This window comes from Adiantum capillus-veneris, chromosome 7, assembly GCF_014529385.1.
Source record: "Adiantum capillus-veneris isolate H3 chromosome 7, ASM1452938v2, whole genome shotgun sequence".
Classification (NCBI taxonomy): domain Eukaryota; kingdom Viridiplantae; phylum Streptophyta; class Polypodiopsida; order Polypodiales; family Pteridaceae; genus Adiantum; species Adiantum capillus-veneris.
The window spans coordinates 128,777,401-128,796,125 of record NC_140937.1 but is presented as its reverse complement, the minus strand read 5'-3'; the positions used below and the strand labels follow the sequence as shown (position 1 = coordinate 128,796,125).

At 44.7% G+C, this 18,725-nt stretch overlaps 1 protein-coding gene across 2 annotated transcripts in view; it reads right to left on the bottom strand.

The window, feature by feature from the left end:
• Positions 1 to 881: 881 nt before the first annotated feature.
• The window catches only part of LOC147454606 (uncharacterized), a 97,296-nt gene continuing 79,452 nt past the window's right edge, over positions 882 to 18,725 (bottom strand). For both annotated transcript variants that reach the window (XM_086516499.1, XM_086516500.1), the window contains 2 exons: positions 1,908 to 2,035; positions 882 to 1,815 (listed from right to left, as the gene is read on the bottom strand). In XM_086516499.1, coding sequence (XP_086372625.1) covers positions 1,354 to 1,815; positions 1,908 to 2,035 — 590 coding nt within the window. In that variant the 3' untranslated portion in view covers positions 882 to 1,353. The remainder of the gene's footprint in view (positions 1,816 to 1,907; positions 2,036 to 18,725) is intronic.

The following is an 18,725-nucleotide window of genomic DNA, read 5'->3' as shown; positions in this document are numbered from 1 at the left end:
AACCTATCACAAATGTCCATGAGTACGTGCGATTGTGTGAATACATGTTGCTTTAATGAACGTGTGATTGTGCCAGTATGTGTTGTTGTTATGATGATACTTATACACAAAAGAACACTATGCTCAAAGACAACTAGCTTTAAACATTACAAAGGTATTTTGCACCACACACAAAAAAATTTGCATTCAAAACAATTCTGTACAAAATGATCAGAATGAGGCATCATATCATTCTTAAAATGAATCTATAGATGAAATAGGTCATCATCTTCAAGGACAAATTGCAAACCTAATCCTCTTTAAGCAAAGATAGAATTCTCAACTTAAGTAGTGACAAGGATCCAAGTATGCTGGGCATCCATCTCCTCATTATACCTAGCCTTAGCATCACCATCACCAATCAAAGCTAACATTGTGTTGGTATCTACCTCCTTAGCAAACCAAGCCTCAACATGCCAGCACACATTCTTCCTCGGCGGGTCCAAATTATAGGGGTGAGACCACCTCGGCTGCTTAGAGGGGAAAGGCACGATCCAGGTACATAGGAGGTGAAGCAGAGATGCATAATCGGCAAAGAAAGTGGGAGGGAGACAGTGCAATGCATCACAAGCTCGTCGATGTTTGCTTGGGGAAAAATGAACGAAGTTTTTTTTTTTTTTTTTTTTGGGGGGGGGGGGGACCAATGGAAGCTCAGAAATACAAGTGTTAGCTAGATGGAGTAGACACTAGCACTAGTATAATAACCATGTGTGTGTGTGTGTGTGTGTGTGTGTGTGTGTGTGTGTGAGAGAGAGAGAGAGAGAGAGAGAAAGAGAGAGAGAGAGAGAGAGAGAGAGAGAGAGACATGCCAGGAGAAAGTGGTAACCTGGTGGCTCATGGAAGGACGAAACATCATGCTCTATTTATCCATTCTCTTTTAGACAAATGTAACCAACCCCATTGCAAACCACCCTCTTACATGTGCCACATCTGTGAAGTTTATACTATTACACTAACAACCTAAATATAGAACATCTACCTCCAAGTTGGCTTGCCATGTTACCAATCCTGAAAACCTTGGAGTATACCCTCTTTGAGTAAAGCTATCTGTGTGCTGCAGCTGCAAGCGCCTGCCGTCTTAGAACTCTGCTTCAAAGGTAGTAATACAAACCAAACCGCGGCTCATATGTTTCCAGATTACAAAATGACCGATTGCCTCACCAACAACTAGCTTTAATGGCTAAAAATTGGCCCTTTGGAGAATGAACTGATTACCAATTTAGTGTGACATGTTTTACACACGACCTCCCTCGGCAGCAACCGCACAACCCTTTTCAAAAACCCTGCGGCATTGTGCAGCAAAAATATGAGCCACTAATCCTCCCAACTATTATCCCAGCCATCTTTAGCACCTCGTCTAGCCGCCAAACCCCTTGACGAAAGGCTCTGACTTAAGCGCGATGAGGACTTCGCTGCTTCTGTATCTTCCCAATCCTCTTCCCAAACCTCCTCCCATGAACCTACAGCCTCTTCCACTCTCTCCTTGGGAGTACTCTGCCCTGCCCCATTCATTTCAAGCTGTTGATATTTCACTTCTCCCACTCGCTTCTTTCCACGGCACTTGTAGCAGAACCAAGCACTAACACATGAGACGATGAATACAAACACCAGTAGATAGGCAATCACCCTTGGCTCCACCGAAGGTAAGATAGGAGCTCTCTCATCGCTAAGGTACTCCATCGGAACTTCTATCTCACAATCACTAGTTACAACAATGGTTTTGTTTCCCATAGATTTTGAGTCCATCTCATAATTTGGATCCATCGTAAAATGAATCTGCGGCAATATGATCCAAAAACCACCTAAATAAACAAAATCAACGGACTGTTTTGAGAAAAAATGAAGAGGTATCAAGTCTGAAACCTTACTGTTTCACTTTTCCCTTTAGACACCGACACCTCCAGTGGGTCAGCTATAAGAAATTCAGGAGCAATGACCTTCACTAGTACACTTGTATCTCCTTCATAAGTAATAAACAAAGACAGCTTATGAGGTCCTGCAAAACCAGAAACAAAAAATAAATATGTAAATAAAGCTCTCTCAAAACCAAATGCACTAATATTCTAGACAGTCAAAAGTTTTAGCGTGCTTCATGAATGACAGGCTACAGCTAATCACCAGCGTGTGACGAACCGTCGTGAGGAGCTCCTGGAAAAAGCATGGCATATTGGAGAAAAGCCGAAGACAAACCAGAGACATGGGTTCCACTGCAGTTAAATGGAGAGCAAGGGGGGGAGAGGTAGAGAGAGAGAGAGAGAGAGAGAGAGAGAGAGAGAGAGAGAGAGAGAGAGAGAGAGAGAGAGAGAGAGCTGGAGCCTGGAGGAAAGACATTTGACTACTTTTTCAGACACCGTTCACCCCGAGCTGAGTCTCAACCAAGACTTCACTGCCAAGAGTCATGCACTTTGATGCAAATGAATCCAAATACCAACCACACCTACAGTTTTAGGTTTTCGACAAAAGATTATGGTTTCAGCAAAAACTTGGAGATGTGTTCAATTGCTACTTCTCGACGCACTTGTTAGGCATATCACAATGGAGTTCTTGGTATCTTCTCAAGTTTGACATGAATGAGATTGATTTGGTCTTACACGCAAAAAGTCAAGGCAAGCAAGAATTGCAAGGAATGCAGGCAGTTTTGATGAGCTGGTAGCTCACAGATGTGAGTGCATCAAAGGCTCACAACAAGGATAGGTGCATCAAAAGCCTGTAAGAAATTGATAGATACAAATTTTGCAAAAGAGATAAAGATAAAAGGGTTAACATGGACCAAGAAAGAAGGGCTTACAAGCATCTGAAGGGTACTAACTTTGGAGCTCTCAGAGTACTGCACCAAGATATGGAGATGGAAATCCATTTCTATGAAAAAGTGGATAAAATATCTGTTTGGCATCTGATTGAATATCCATCAGTATATCTTTTTGGATTCATTGCTTGAACTTGTCTGAACTTGTTCAATCCTGTTTGAACTTGTTTGGACTTGTGGGAATCTGTTTGAACTTGTTTGGACTTTGTTGAAACCGTTGAGACCCACTTTGTGCAGTTAAGACTAGTGTTATAGAGTTTATCAATCAGTCCAACACGCTCTTTTGACCCACGAGAGTGTTAAGAGTTTGTCACCTCTCCAGCCAGTCTTGGCGGGGCTGCTAGTGCCCTAGTATCTCCCAAAGGCTGCTCACAGGGAGTGAGAGCTATTTTGTGGTTGTTGATGTGACAACGTGTGATTTACGGTGCAATTCACGGTAGAATTTCAGGGCCTTCTGTACAATTGATGACGTGGCATTATTTACGTAGTGTGAAAGCAGAGTTGGGCACCCTATTTTCAACAATTGCTTTTGGGTTAGCGCAAGCTTTTGGGCCGGTGCTTAGGGGTCGTCTCTGGGAGATCAATGCATGGTTGCACAGTTGCAAAGCTTCTCTCCGGCAGTTGCACTTTGTGATTACTAATATAAGAAGAAAGTACACGAAGGGATGCCAGACTTTGGGGCCGGTGCATCTCGAAGCGGAACTTTGATCAGGGGCCACCAAGAGACAAACTATATGAAATTGCCAACAATACAAGGCAGGCAAAACAATGGCGAAAACACGCCAAGAATGAGCAAACTCCCTCATGTAACAGACTTCGACACTACAAGTCAAGAATCAATCACGACAACACCAAATAACCACTTCAAACAATTCACAGATCACAATAGATTTTACACTGGCCCGGCGGAGTTCCGTGCCTAGAGATATTGGCCCCAAAGACTGGCGCCCCTTTCGGTATTTCTTTTTGTATTAATCAATCTTCAAAGTACAAGAGAGCGGTTAGGGTTTCACTCTCAGACTCTGCGTCCAAATGCTCTGAGAAGTGAGGCCCTCACCACTAATTTAAAGGTTACAAGGGATGCCCCAAAGCAGAGCCCCAAAAGCTTTTAAAATCAAAAGCATCAGTTCTCTCTCTCTCTTAGAGTCTTTTCTCTTTTTTTTTTTTTAAAAAGCAAAAGCAAAATTCGCGTTGCTCATCATTTTCCAAAAAAAAAAAAAAAAGCCTCCGCGATTTCCGGAAATTAGGGTTTTTGGCACAAAATAGGGTTTGCAAGAATTTTACGGTTTCTAGCAGAAATTAGGGTTTCTGATGTCCGCCACGTCATCACTTTGTGACATACCCCCCTCTTGAAAGCATTGTAATCGACCGCGACTACGCCCGCAAAACCGACAAAAGCCATAAACCGTCTTAGCAGACACTGACTGTTAGTACCTACGTACTAGGAACACACATCTAGCACATGTACAAAATCGACAGTCACATCACACGACATCACAGGACATCACCAGACATCACAGGACATCACATGACATTCAACATTCATTCGGATCTTAGACCATGATTTATCGGCAATGTAACTAGCAATCACATCTAGGTCCAATCGGGACCTCAACGATGTCCGATTGTCTAACCCCTATTGCAACCATGTCTATTCGAGATCAATCAGACCAAAATGCTGCAGTCATTTCGGCTATCAGTTCCTGCACTCACAAGAAGTCAAGAACAAATCAGTATCATAATCAAGAATTCCATTTCATAAAGTCATCCAGCAGAATACTGTCAGCTCTCAGTATCCCTGAAGCTCAAAGAGACATCAGTGACTTTAGTATCAAAATCGAGGCATCTGTTGACAAAGGAGCGGAGTAACTCCCCTCTTGTGCATCCCACTGCACCAGATCTTCGGCCAAGCTGAGTTTCTGGGTTCCGTTTGGAGTAGACTATGCTAAACCAAAACATCGAGGTAAAGTTTCACAATCCGAGGAGTATCTACTAGGTCCTCCTCCTCCATCCACTTCGCATCAAATGCAGGAAAGTTCTTGAACTAAACCAAGAACCGCCTTCGGACTTTACCTTTCTTCATATCATTATGTGCCAAAATCTGTTCAGGAACAAGGATCTCCTCGTTTTCTTCCACTTCGGGTTGCTCATCAGGCTCCCCATCATCAGGCACATCACCCTTAACAGGGTTCAAGAGACTCACATGCAATGCATTATGAATCCTCCAAGTATCTGGCAGTTTCAATCGGAAGGAGACATCATTTATCTTTTCAGTAATCTGGAAAGGTCCGTAGTATCACATACTAAGCTTTGGAAAAAGCCTCTCCTTTCCCTTTTTCTTTCTTAGGCGTGCCTTCTCAAAAGTAAGAGCACCCAATCATCCTCCTTCAATTTCAAGTCGCCACGATGGCGATCCGCTGCCTTTTTCTGCCGTTCTTGAGACTTCTGTAAAGTCTCGCGAACCTTGGCAAAAGCCGTATCCAAATCTCGCAAATATTCATCCGCTTCCAAAATCTAATCTTTCGTGCTCAGGAAGGATGGAACCTTCGCAACACTTTCAACAATCTCACATGGCGTCTTCCCCGTTGACGAGTGTATCGTGTTATTGAAGGCAAATTCCACCAAAGGTAAGTTCTTTTCCCATTGAGTCGTCTGATCCGAGATACAAGACTTCAATACATCTAAAATCACTGAATTGGCAATCTCAAATTGCTCGTCAGTCTGCAAGTGGAACGATGACGAGAACTGCAACTTCGTGCCAATGTTCTCCCAAATTGCCTTCCAAAACAAACTCATAAATCTGGGGTCTCTGTAGGAGACAATCGTCTCAGACTGCCATGTAATCGAAAAATCATCGTGATCATTCTGTGTTCTCGGGAGATCAAAATGAAATCCATTTCAATACTTTCCTAGGGGCGGGTGGGCATGGGTAAAGGCTGTAACAATCCCTGTGCCTTATGCCTGTCAAACTTGACCTTCTGGCATTCCAAGCAACTGCGCACAAACTCTTCCACATCCTTTTTGAGTCTCAGCCCAAAGAAGTATCTCTCTACCCCTTTCATGGTGGTAGCAATGCCGCGGTGACCCGTAAAAGGTGGACAGTGGCATTCAGTCATAACCTTTTCCCTCAACGGCTGTGTAACGCACAACATAGTCTTCTTCATCAAGTAGCTTTCCTGAAGGGAGTATCCAGCTACTGTCTCCCCATCCAGTATCCGTGTGAAAATATCTGCAAAATCTGTATCCGTGGCAAACTGATCGACCATATCCTCGAAGCTCCTATGATGTATCGCGGAAATAGCCAGAACCAACGGTTTCCGAGACAAAGTATCTGCCACCACATTCTTCTGTCCCTCACATGGACAATCTGGAAGTGGAACTATGACAAGATGTTCGTCCACCGCATCTGCTTTTCCGAAAGCTGCTTCTGTGACAAGAAGTAGCGCAAACTCTAATGGTCTGTAAAGACAGTAAAATCCGCTCCGAGTAGGTAATGCCGCCACTGAGTAAGAGCATGGATAACCGCAAAAAGCTCTTTCTCATAGATCTGTGCTGTCATCTCCGGCCTAGAGAACAAACGGCTCTCGTAAGCTATGACATGGCCTTCTTGCATCAAGACCGCACCCAGACTACGACCATAAGCATCACAATATACTTCAAATGACTTCTGTAAGTCCGACAAAGTCAAAATAGGTCCCGTAGTCAATTTCTCTTTCAATGTCCGAAAGGCAATCACCTTTGTGGGTCCCCACGAAAAAGGTACTCCTTTCTATGTGAAGGTATGCAAAGGGGAAGCAACCTCTGCAAACTTTCGTATGAACTGCCTATAGTACGAACACAGTCCCAAGAAGCTTCTAACTTCATGGACATTCCTCAAATCGGGCCAATCACGGATAGTCTCTATCTTGGCCGGGTCCATTAGCACTCCTGCTGCTGACACAATGTGTCCCAAAAAGTGTATCTTTGGTAGGAAAAAATTCACTTTTCTTTGCATTAATCACTAGCGTGTGATCTCGTAATGCCTGAAAGACTTGAAGCAGAAGATCTCTGTGTTCTGCCTCATTCTTGGAGAAAACAATGATGTCGTCAAAGAAAGTGCCAACAAATAGGCTGTCCTCTCGAAAAATCCTGTCCATCATCCGGTTAAATGTCGCAGGAGCATTGGTGACGCCAAAAGGCATCACCAAAAACTCAAATAACCCAAAAGTCGTCCGAAAAGCTGTCTTGTAAACATCTCCTGGCGCTATCCTGATCTAATGATATCCACTCTTCAAGTCAATCCTGCTAAAGAACGAGGATCCCTGTAACTTGTCGAGTATATCATCAATCCTAGGAATCAGAAATCTGTTCTTGATGGTGATTTCGTTGAGAGTGCTATAATCGATGCACATTCTCCAAGATCCGTCTTTCTTCAAAACCAACAACACTGGAGAGCAATACGGTGAAGTACTAGGCTGGACAAGACCCTTTTCCAAGAGGTCTTTCACTGGGTTCATAATCTTTTCATTCTGTACTCGGCTCACACAATAAGGTGGCCAATTCGGTGGCGTGCTTCCAGGTATCAGATCAATGGTTTGATCTTCAGGCCCTCTAAAAAGCAATCGGCATGAGTGTGGAGAAAAATCTTGGCGTTCTTTTGATCAGGTCAAAACATATTCAACCTCTATCCATCGTTCAATTCTCTTCCAAAAGAATGACTAAGAAACTGAAGTTTATCAAGTACAATCTCTAAGCCCTTCATTTATCAAAGTCGCTTTCTCGGCCCGGTAGTCAACCACGGCGTAGTTCTTGTGGTACCAAGGGATCCTGAGTAGAACGTCACTCGCGTGCCCTGAACACCCCAGTCATTGCAAACGAAGTTTGCCAATGCTCGGTGTGATGGCAACATCCCATCCGGGTGCCAGTCGAACGACCTCCGCCTATGGCGTCAGTCTGTTGGGCGTAATTCCAAATCGAGCCGCCAATTCCAAGTGAAAAGAAGTTGGCCTTGGCTCCTTCAAAAGAGCTTCCTGATCCTTCACTTTGCCCCAAAAGCGGCAAAGTTTGTACTTTCATTCATTAGATTCGGTGCAGGTCCCACACCATGTGATACCAGTTCTATTTTTCTATCTGCCTTTTCTGCCACGTTCCTCAGCTGCTCTCGAACTCTCAGGCCTGTCGTCATCTTTATCATGCTGTTCTTTCTGTGCCTTTTTAGGGCACTTCGCGGAGATATGTCCCTGTTCCCCGCATCCAAAGCACTTCCCCTCTCTGATGAAGCGAGCTCTCTCCTCAGGAGTAAGCTTGGGTCGTGCATCCTTTTTTTCTCTGGGTTGCTCTTTTTCTTTCTACTTCATTCCCAGAAGTCTGTTCGGCTCGTTGTGTCATGGCCTCATATGTGGGGTAGGTCAGACTGCCAGAGTGAATGGCAAAGCCCCGCTTGGCATGACTCATCAACTCCTGAATAGAAGTTGACTTCTGTTCCAAGCAGTGATCTCGGATCTCTGTAGGTAGACCCAAGGTAAACCGCTCAATCTGTTCTCTGAACGAGATCTTCTTGAATGAAGAGGCGGGTAGAAAAGAGCTCCAGAATCTTTCACAGTAAGAATTCATTGTATCGCTCTTGGTCATCCGGAGATGGTTCCAAGCAGTTCGTATATCTCGCTCAAACTCTTGAGTCAACCAAGAAGAAATAAAAAGCCTCTTGAATTTCAGCCATGTAACTGGCAGAGTCTTGCTTAATAGAAGCGTGGACCACCAAGTACGAGCATTCCCCTTAAAAGTAAGAGGCAGCTCTCCGAATCTTGGAGTGCTCTGAATAGCGTCCTCCCGCGAAAGCGATGTCAAACTGCTGTATAAAAGACAAAGCCTTCGAAGCATCTGAGTATCCTGAAAAGTATCAAACTTGATCGAGTGGCCACCTTCCTTAAACTCTCGGACTTTCTTGCTTTTATCTTCGAGAAAGTCATACTGATTGGCTTTGTAAAAATTCTTCTTGCTCGCATAAAACTTTCCGTCATCGGAATCTGAGCTGTCTGTAGACGAGTCCTCAGTAGAACTGTCAATCTCTGGGCGAGATTTAGCCTTCTTTGCCTTTCTCTTGCCCTTTCCAAAGCATTGCTTCTTGCTTCTTTTTTTACCTTTTCTATCTTCTTCGCTCGAATCCGAGGAGCTAGAAGAACTGTCAGAAGAAGAAGAAGAAGAACTGGGTAGGTCTTCAAACTTGACGCGCTTCTTCAATTTCTTTGCCTTGTCAAATGTCTACCGATGACACAAATATCCCGGGAAGTCAGTGCCTTTCTTCTGCTTTTTGCCGTGCTTTTTGGCTTTCTTTTGCATGTCAAAAAGCTGAGCAATCCGTGCATCAACCACGTTCTCCAATTCCTTCTCCGTATATTTCTTGGAGGCAGAAGGTTTCTTGAGAGCGGGTTTCGGGAGTGGTGTTGTGGTTCTCTGCCACTCCGTCTGTACCTCTTCCAAAGAGGTCTGGTTCATATATTTTGCCATCTTCGGATCCTTGGCAAAATTGAGCATCATCTTTGTTGCATCGCCAATCAATTGACGACGCTCCATCTCTCTTTGCTCCGCCTGAGTAGGCCGAGGCGGACCATACTGTCTGTCTGAATCTTCGTTGTGATCCCAGCCCGCATCTCTAGATGCAGAGGGAGTCAACTGATCATTGCCTGAATCCATATTTTCCGCGGAAAAAAAATTCGGGGATCGAATTTCCCGTAGAAGAGAAATCGGCCGTGCTCTGATACCACTGTAACAAACTTGGACACTACAAGTCAAGAATCAATCACGACAGCACCAAATAACCACTTCAAACAATTCACAGATCACAATAGATTTTACACTCGCCCGGCGGAGTTCCGTGCCTAGAGATATTGGCCCCAAAGACTGACGCCCCTTTCGGTATTTCTTTTTGTATTAATCAATCTTCAAAGTACAAGAGAGCGGTTAGGGTTTCACTCTCAGACTCTGCGTCCAGATGCTCTGAGAAGTGAGGCCCTCACCACTAATTTAAAGGTTACAAGGGATGCCCAAAAGCAGAGGCCCAAAAGCTTTTAAAATCAAAAGCATCAGTTCTCTCTCTCTTAGAGAGTCTTTTCTCTTTTTTTTATAAAAAAAAGCAAAAGCAAAATTCGCGTCGCTCATCATTTTCCAAAATTAGGGTTTTTGGCACAAAATAGGGTTTGCAGGAATTTTAGGGTTTTTGGCAGAAATTAGGGTTTCCGTTGTTCGCCACGTCATCACTTTGTGACACCTCACATAGGCCGGGCACACCATACGGTAGATGCCATGTCAACGAATAGCTCTCTCTTGAAGACGTTAATATAACATTTCATTTCATTTCTCTCTCTCTCTCTCTCTCTCTCTCTCTCTCTCTCTCTCTCTCTCTATTTTTTCTCTAGCCAACACGTCCTAGTGCCACGTCATCACTTTTGTGACGTACCTCCCATAAAGAGAAGGGCATTACGTGCCAACTGAAAAGAACAGATTGGAACAGACTTTTAGCACTTCAAAACAACTGAACACACACACACACACACACACACACACACACACACACACACACACACCAAAGTTAGCACTAAATGGCAGAAGAGGCAACATGAGCCAAGCTCGGCAAGCCACTTCTCAGTAAGACCAAGCCTTGGTGGTTCCCTCCAGGCAGCAGATTCCCCCCATTGCCTAGCGTTTTCAACAAGAACCATCGCCAGCCATCCTCAGCATTGGCGTTTTTGCATCAGCAGATCATCGCTAGAAGAACACAGCATATAGCGTTTTTGCATCAACATCCTCGCCAGCAGAAACATCAGCCTAGCGTTTTTGGTCCCAGGTTCAGCGTTTTCAGATCAGCAAGGCAACGTTTTTCATCATCAGAAGACCTGCAAGATCAGCCCTAAAAAGGTAGCCGATTCAGCCCGATAAGACCAGTTTTCAGCCTAAAGACACCTCTGTTTTCAGCCCTAAACTTGCAGATTTTTCAGCGTCAAAGACCCACAGAAAACAGCCCCCCAAATCAACATTTTGGACTACTCGCAAATTTCAGCCCATAGCGTTTTTGGACAGCAGTAGAAAGATTGCAGATTTCAGCCCTAGTGTCAGCCTCATCATCCTCGTCGTCGTCGACATAGCTTAGACTTGCATCAGTCACATGCATTCCATTTGTACCAGATTGTGCAATCATAAGTAGACCACTCTCGCCGACGAGAGTGGGGCCCTCGGAGGAGGGTTTTACAACGTCTCTGGAGTCGTATCTCTCTTCTCTCTCTATCTCTCAGTCTCATACACTTGCACGCACAGTGTCCATTCACTTTGTTTGTGATCATAGCATTCTCTCATTAAGAACGGAAGGCTCTACCTTCCATAAGAACAAAAAAAACCCTTGAGCACAGTTCGAAGCACTCATCTTGAGCAAAGCGCAAACATTCATTCCGCTGCACCTAACATTGGTATCAGAGCTTTGAAAGTGTTCTGTATCACTCAAGGAAAGAACCACATAATTTTTTTTTTGCTTGTTGCGGTCGCACGAACCCAAGTTCGCTTGGACGTGTCGATTCCTAATCGTGTTTTTGAAGAGTGACAGGGATCCCAAGAAAGAAGGGCTTGTCCAGCCTCCCCTTGTGTCTCTTTTCACTCATTGAGAGCGGATCGTGCACTCAGCAGCCGCCCAATCGACGTGAGGTGGGAAAAAGCAACCTTGGTGTGAGCGCAAGGCCGCCAAGGGGTGCGCCCGCGAAAAGGAGTAGAACTCGGGTGAAGAGAAGATCCTTCTCAAACACAGTTTCCAAGCGAAAGAAAACCTCAAGAACCTCAAGACTCTCAAGAACCTCAAGACCCTCAAGCACCCAAGAACCCAAGACTCCCAAGAACCCAAGTTCCTCGTGAACTTAAGAACCCACGACCACAAAAACCCACAAGAACCCACGACTTCAGTGGATGGTCATCACTCGAAGCGGAATGGATACTTCGCTTGGAAGTGATGAGCATGAGAGAGGCGAAGAAGAATTTTCTCCACCAGGAGGTTTTTCCGACCCTCCCCCTTCCCCATCTACGCCAAGGATTGCACTAACTCCTATGAAGGAGTTAGAGTTGATGTTTATGGAAAGGAACTTGGAACGCGAAGCAAGAAATGCAGAAAGATTAGCAGAAATGAATCGCAGACACGCAGAAATAAAAGCAGAAATGGATCGCAGGCACGCAGAAGACAAAGCAGAAAGAGAAGCAGAAAGAAAGGCAAGACAAGAAGAGCGCGAGCGACACATGCAAGAGTTCTTGCGACTCTTTTGTCAAGTGCCAGCACAGATGCAAGAGATTCAGGAGACGGAGACTCTCTGTCTCTTCTTCTCCAAAGCATGACACACAGGATTTGCATGATTATGAGAAGCATGATGATTTGATTGACAATGATATGCATGATGATTTGATTGACAATGATAAGCATGATGATTTGGATGTTAATGATGAGCATAATGATTTCTCACGAGCATGATGATTTGCATGAAGATGATGTGATTGTTCACAAGGATGATGTGTTAGTTCATACTTTCTCTAGCAAAGCTAAACTCGTTGCAGATTCGAACAATCACAAAGAATCGATCTTGGCTTTCGAGTCGAGGTCCACAGAACCCCCACAGAAAGATTCGATCAATCATGAAGGATCGATCTTGGCTCTCAATCCTAGGTCCAAAGAACCCTCACAGGAAGTAATATGTGTTCGCATGATTAATACGCACGCATTGTTCGAGTGTTTCATTCATGATCGTTTCCTGTATTTTCGTCAGCCTCTTTATGTGATCCCTTTTCCTAGGCATGACATATTGTATGTTGAGAACGTTTCACTCACGAATGAGCACGAATGTATGCGGATTTTTCATGAAAACCTGAAAAGTATGTATGTAAGGAAGTCACTTTCCGTGTCTCTTCCTTGGCATGACACAGTTTCCGAATGAGCACATGAAAGTATAAGCACCAAGCATGGGCATTTCCGTTGTGAATTGCCACAGTTGATTGTTCTAGATCAAAAGAGCAAGATTCGATCTCATTGTTTGCGTGTGGATGGTGAACGGTTGGACACTCCGTCTATTTGTTCATCTACATTGCATGCGCAGTCTTTGAGGAAGACAAAATTTTTTCCACTCACTTTACATGGAATAGGTATGTTCATGGTTTTGTGTTGGAAATGGTTTTAGGAATTTTCAGCCATGGAGATTCTTGAAGAAGAAACAAGCATGACTCTAGACTAAGTTGAAGCCTTGAAGGAGCCACAGAAGACTTTGTCGCTTTCGGCGCGGCCCAAAGAAGCAAGCGTTGCAGACCTTTATGAAGTTCAAGTACCGCACGACCCACACATCAGAGTGGGCCGACGAAGAGTCCCTTCCAAGATTCCGGATGCTATTGGCGATCTCCCTCGACGCCATACAGTTCGGTACCAGTACCTCACTTTGAAAAGGAGGTGATGTCACGTGACACATCCAACCCTACGTGTCCGTGGACAAGCTACAGCATGATCAGGGTTCAGTTCGGTCAAGTCAGTCTAGAATAGAAAGCCATCTGGCACTTTTGTGAGTCTGTTCCCAGACCGTGCATGTCCAGACACTTAGTGTAGATGCATATCCTCTAGTTGCACACAGCATGATCATAAGCATTCCCATCACAATCCATCAGAATCCTTCACGGGAATTTTCCAGTGCATTTAGCCTATTTTACCTACTTTTGGCATTTTTCGCTTATTAATTTAAGTGACTTTCCAACAAAAGTAGGTAGGGCAATTTGGGTAAGAAAATATATAAGCAAACCAAAGTTAGCACTAAATGGCAGAAGAGGCAACAGGAGCCAAGCTCGGCAGGCCACTTCTCAGCAAGACCAAGCCTTGGTGGTTGCCTCCAAGCAACAGATTCCCCCCATTGCCTAGCGTTTTCAACAAGAACCATCGCCAGCCATCCTCAGCATTGGCGTTTTTGCATCAGCAGGTCATCGCCAGAAGAACACAGCATATAGCGTTTTTGCATCAGCATCCTCGCCAGCAAAAAAATCAGCCTAGCGTTTTTTGGTCCAACTTCAGCCTCTAGCGTTTTTGGTCCCAGATTCAACAAGGCAGCATTTTTCATCATCACAAGACCTGCAAGATCATCCCTAAAAAGGTAGCCGATTCAGCCCGATAAGACCATCAGTTTTCAGCCTAAAGACACCTCTGTTTTCAGCCCTAAACTTGCAGATTTTCAGCGTCAAAGATCCACAGAAAACATCTCCCCAAATCAGCGTTTTGGACTAATCGCAGATTTCAACCCATAGCGTTTTTGGACTGCAGTAGAAAGATTGCAGATTTCAGCCCTTAGGTCGACTTCGTCATCACCGTCATCATCGTCGACATAGCCTAGACTTGCATCACTCTCATGCATTCCATTTGTACCAGATTGTGCAATCATAAGTAGACCACTCTCGTTGGTAGACCACTCTCGCCAACGAGAGTGGGGCCTTCGGAGGAGGGTTTTACAACGTCTCTAGTGTCATATTTCTCTTCTGTCTCTATCTCTCAGTCTCATACACTTGCACGCACAGTGTCCATTCACTTTGTTTGTGATCATAGCATTCTCTCATTAAGAACGGAAGGCTCTACCTTCCATTTGAACAAAAGGAACCTTGAGCACAGTTTGGAGCACTCATCTTGAGCAAAGCGCAAACATTCATTCCGCTGCACCTAACAGCAAGCCCCCCCCAAGGTACATAAAGGCCCTTGGCCTAAAAGCATTTGCCATGGAAAGCTAGGGATGCAAAAGCTTCAACTGTGAAAGTCATGCGCCCATCCGGCTGTTCTGCGTTTCATGAGCCTGTCCATACAATCTCTACCGCATCAGCACAGTTTCCACATTTTACAGATCTATTCATACAGTCTTTGCCACATCAACAAGTCCACATTTTTAGGTTGGTACCGACTCGGCTGGTTGTCCAAAGTTGGGTTCTCTAAGTACCCTAACCCCCTAGGGTCATCATACCATGTCACCAACTCGTGACATACCCCCCACTTGAAAGAAGAGTAATCATTTGCGATTATACCTGCAAAACTCAATCTGATTCTTTAGTAGACTGTCTTTATGCATACATGCCAAAGCCCATGATTGCCAGACATCACATTCTCTAGCATGCATTACACCATACATATCAAATTTTCGTCGATTCATCTCATCCGCATCGGAGTTCTTCATATTCCAGCATAGCAATATTAGCAATCACAAACCGTCCACGCTGGGCCTATCAAGGGGTGTCTCGATACACTAAGATCACATACCTAGGCAATCTCACCCAAATGGGAACTATTGATTCATATGCATCACAAAATGCTTAACACATGACACAAAGTTCACATGTACAAACACGTAACATAAAAACATCCAGTTACAACCAAATGCTCCCCAGACCGACATTGCATCGTTGAGAGGGTTCCATATACAATCAAACGCTCCTCGGACCGAAATCTGCCTCATTCAGACACCATATACAACCGACGCTCCCGAGACCGTAACCTACATCGTTCAAAGGTTTCCATCTGTCACAAATTGCTGATGTGTGACGAACAAAGCCAACGGACCTCGTTCGATCGGGCCCGAGTGACATAAAGGCAAGTTAGACCCTCACACACAAAAGATAGCATAACCAACAGATGACATGGCAGAGTAGTACGGATTTCTGCAATCAGCACAGGACTGTTGACGTGGCAAACAGTACGGAATTCAGTGATTTGCGTTGACTGTGCTGACGTGCCAGCTTCTACGGATTTTCATGAAACGCGTTGGCAGCTTTTTAGGTGCAGCGCTTTTAAACCAGATGCTTTTGAGTTTACTACTTTTCATGTCACTGCTTTTGAGGCCAGGGGCCTTTAAATATGTGCAGAAGGCTCATTCTCTGGCAGGCTTCAGTTTGAAGGTGCAGAGATCAAGTACCGGCATTGTATTGAGTTTAAGTAATATAAAGAAATACTACTCTCTGGGGTGGAATTCCACCACTCCGTGTTGCGTGTGCTCTCTCTTTTTTTTCAGTTCAGTTGTTATTGAAGTGTTAAAAGTTTGTTCAGTCTATTCTTTCCTATTGGCACGTGATGCCCGTCTTGTGACAGTGGTATCAGAGCTTCACGCGTGTGCTTTTCTCAAAGCATACAAGTCCTACCAAAAAGAAGACAGAGCACTTGGGCACTTTGGAAATTGGTATTAAAGAATCTTCGTGGCCTGACCCCGAACTTAATGGGCACTCCCACCCTTACTTCATCGTGCATCGGGCGCTCTCCCGTCTTCACAGCTGTGTCTTACAGGGCATAAGCCATAAAAAACCCAAGACATGGCGTTCATGGATTCAGCAGAATATTTGCAGTTTCTTCTCGACGAGCTTCGTGACATTCCTTCGTGGAATCCTTAGCAAAATCTTCCGATGTTGCTAAGTTTTCAACAATTTTTAAATTACATGTTACCTCCTTTGATGCCCCAGGTGGTACCTCTTCCTCCGACACCAAAAAGTACGAGAGCTTCCAACCGGCAACCTTCCCAACCGTCTGTTCCGATCGGGGGAGTCTTCAAGAATATGGTGCAGCCATCTGACCCTGATCCAGTGCAACCACCGGTGTCCTCGCCACCAGGCTACAATGGTTGGAGTGTCACAAAGTGATGACGTGTCTGCCCGAGAGGAAAGCTTGACTGCTATTGGAAACCCTAACCCTAAAACCTACAAACCCTAAGTTCTACCAAAAACCCTAACCCTAAAATCTGCCCTAACCCTAACCCGAAAAGGCAGTAGCTGAATTTCCGTGAAATGCGCTGGCATGATGACGTGGCATCGTACGGAATCCTCCGGAAATTGCGGCGCTGATTTAGGGCAGCGATCAACTGATTTTTTTCTCTACGCAATTGTGTGTGTGTGTGTGTGTGTGTGTGTGTGAGAGAGAGAGAGAGAGAGAGAGAGAGAGAGAGAGAGAGAGAGAGAGAGAGAGGACTTTGCTTTATTTTCATTAAAAGCTCAAGAGAGCTTGTGAGAGAGAGATTCCGCTTTTGATTTGAAGCTTTTGGGGCTCTGCTTTTGGCAACCCTTGTAATTTAAATAAGCGGTGAGGGCACACACTCTGCAGAGCATCTGGACGCAGAGTCTGAAAGTGAAACCCTAACCGCTCTCTTGTACTTTGAACATTGATTGATACATAAAGAAATACCAAAAGGGGCGCCAGTCTTTGGGGCCAATATCTCTAGGCACGGAACTCCACTGGGCCAATGCAAATCTATTGTGAACTGTGAACTGTGAACTGTTTTGAAGTGGTTATTTGGTGCTGTCGTGATTGATTCTTGACTTAGTATCCAAGTCTGTTACAGTGGTATCAGAGCACGGCCGATTTCTCTTCTACGGGAAATCCGATCCCCAATTTTTTTTCCACGGCACCTATGGCTTCACGCAAGGATCAGTCGACTCCCTCTGCATCCAGAGATGCGGGCAGGGATCACAACGAAGATTCCGACAAAAAGTATTGCCCGCCTCGGCCTACTCAAGCGGAGCAACGAGAGATGAAGCATCGTCAATTGATCGGCGATGCAACAAAGATGATGCTCAGTTTTGCGAAGGATCCGAAATTGGCAAAATACATGAGCGAGACTTCTTTTCAGGAAGTGCATGCGCAGTGGCACAAAAACCACAACATCACCCCCGAAACCCGCTCTCAAGAAACCTTCTGATCACAAGCAATATTCAGAGAAGGAATTAGAAAAGGTGGTTGATGCACGGATTGCTCAGCTTTTTGACACGCAGAAGAAAGCTAAAAAGCACGGCAAAAAGTAGAAGAAAGGCACTGACTTCCCGGGTTATTTGGCTCGTCAGTCGACATTTGATAAAGCCAAGAAACAGAAAAAGCGTGTTCGATTTGAAGAAGTACCCATCTTCTTCTGACAGTTCTTCTAGCTCTTCAAATTCGAGCGAAGAAGACAGAGAAGGTAAAAAGAGAAGCAAGAAACAACGCTTCAGAAAGGGCAAAAAAAAAAGTAAAAAAGTCTAAATCTCGCCGAGTGAGTGACAGCTCTACAGAGGACTCGTCTACGGATAGTTCAGACTCTGATGACGGCAAATTTTATGCGAACAAGAAGAATTTTTATAAAGCCAACCAGTATGACTTTCTGGAAGATAAAAGCAAGAAAGTTCGAGAGTTTAAGGAATATGGACAGTCGATCAAATTTGACACTTTTTCACGATACAAAGATGCTTCGAAGGCTTTGTCTTTTATACAGCAGTTTGACATCACTTTCGCGGGAGGACGCTACTCAGAACACTCCAAGATTCGGAGAGCTGCCTCTTATTTTAAGGGGAATGCTCGAACTTGGTGGTCCACCCTTCTTTTAAACAAGACTGCGTCAATTAAATGGCTGAAATTTAAGAAGCTTTTTATTTCTTCTTGGCTAACACAAGAGTATGAACACGATATACGAGCTGCTTGGAACCATCTTCGGATGACCAAGAGAGATACAGTGGATGCTTACTGTGAGAAATTCTGGAGCTCTTTTCTACCCGCCTCTTCATTCAAGAAGATCTCGTTCAGAGAACAGATTGAGCAGTTCACCTTGGGTCTACCTACAAAGAGCCGAGATCACTGCTTGGAACAGAAGTCATCTTCTATTCAGGAGTTGATGAGTCATGCGAAGCGGGGCTTTGCCATTCACTCTGGCAGTCTGTCCTACCCCACCGATGAGGTCATGACACAACTAGCCGAACAGACTTCAGGGAATGAAAGTAGAAAGAGAAAGAGCAACCCAGAGAAGAAGGATGCACGACCCAAGCTTACTCCTCAGGAGAGAGCTCGGTTCATCAGGGAAGGGAAGTGCTGGGAACATGGACATATCTCCGCGAAGTGCCCTAAAAAGGCACAGAAAGA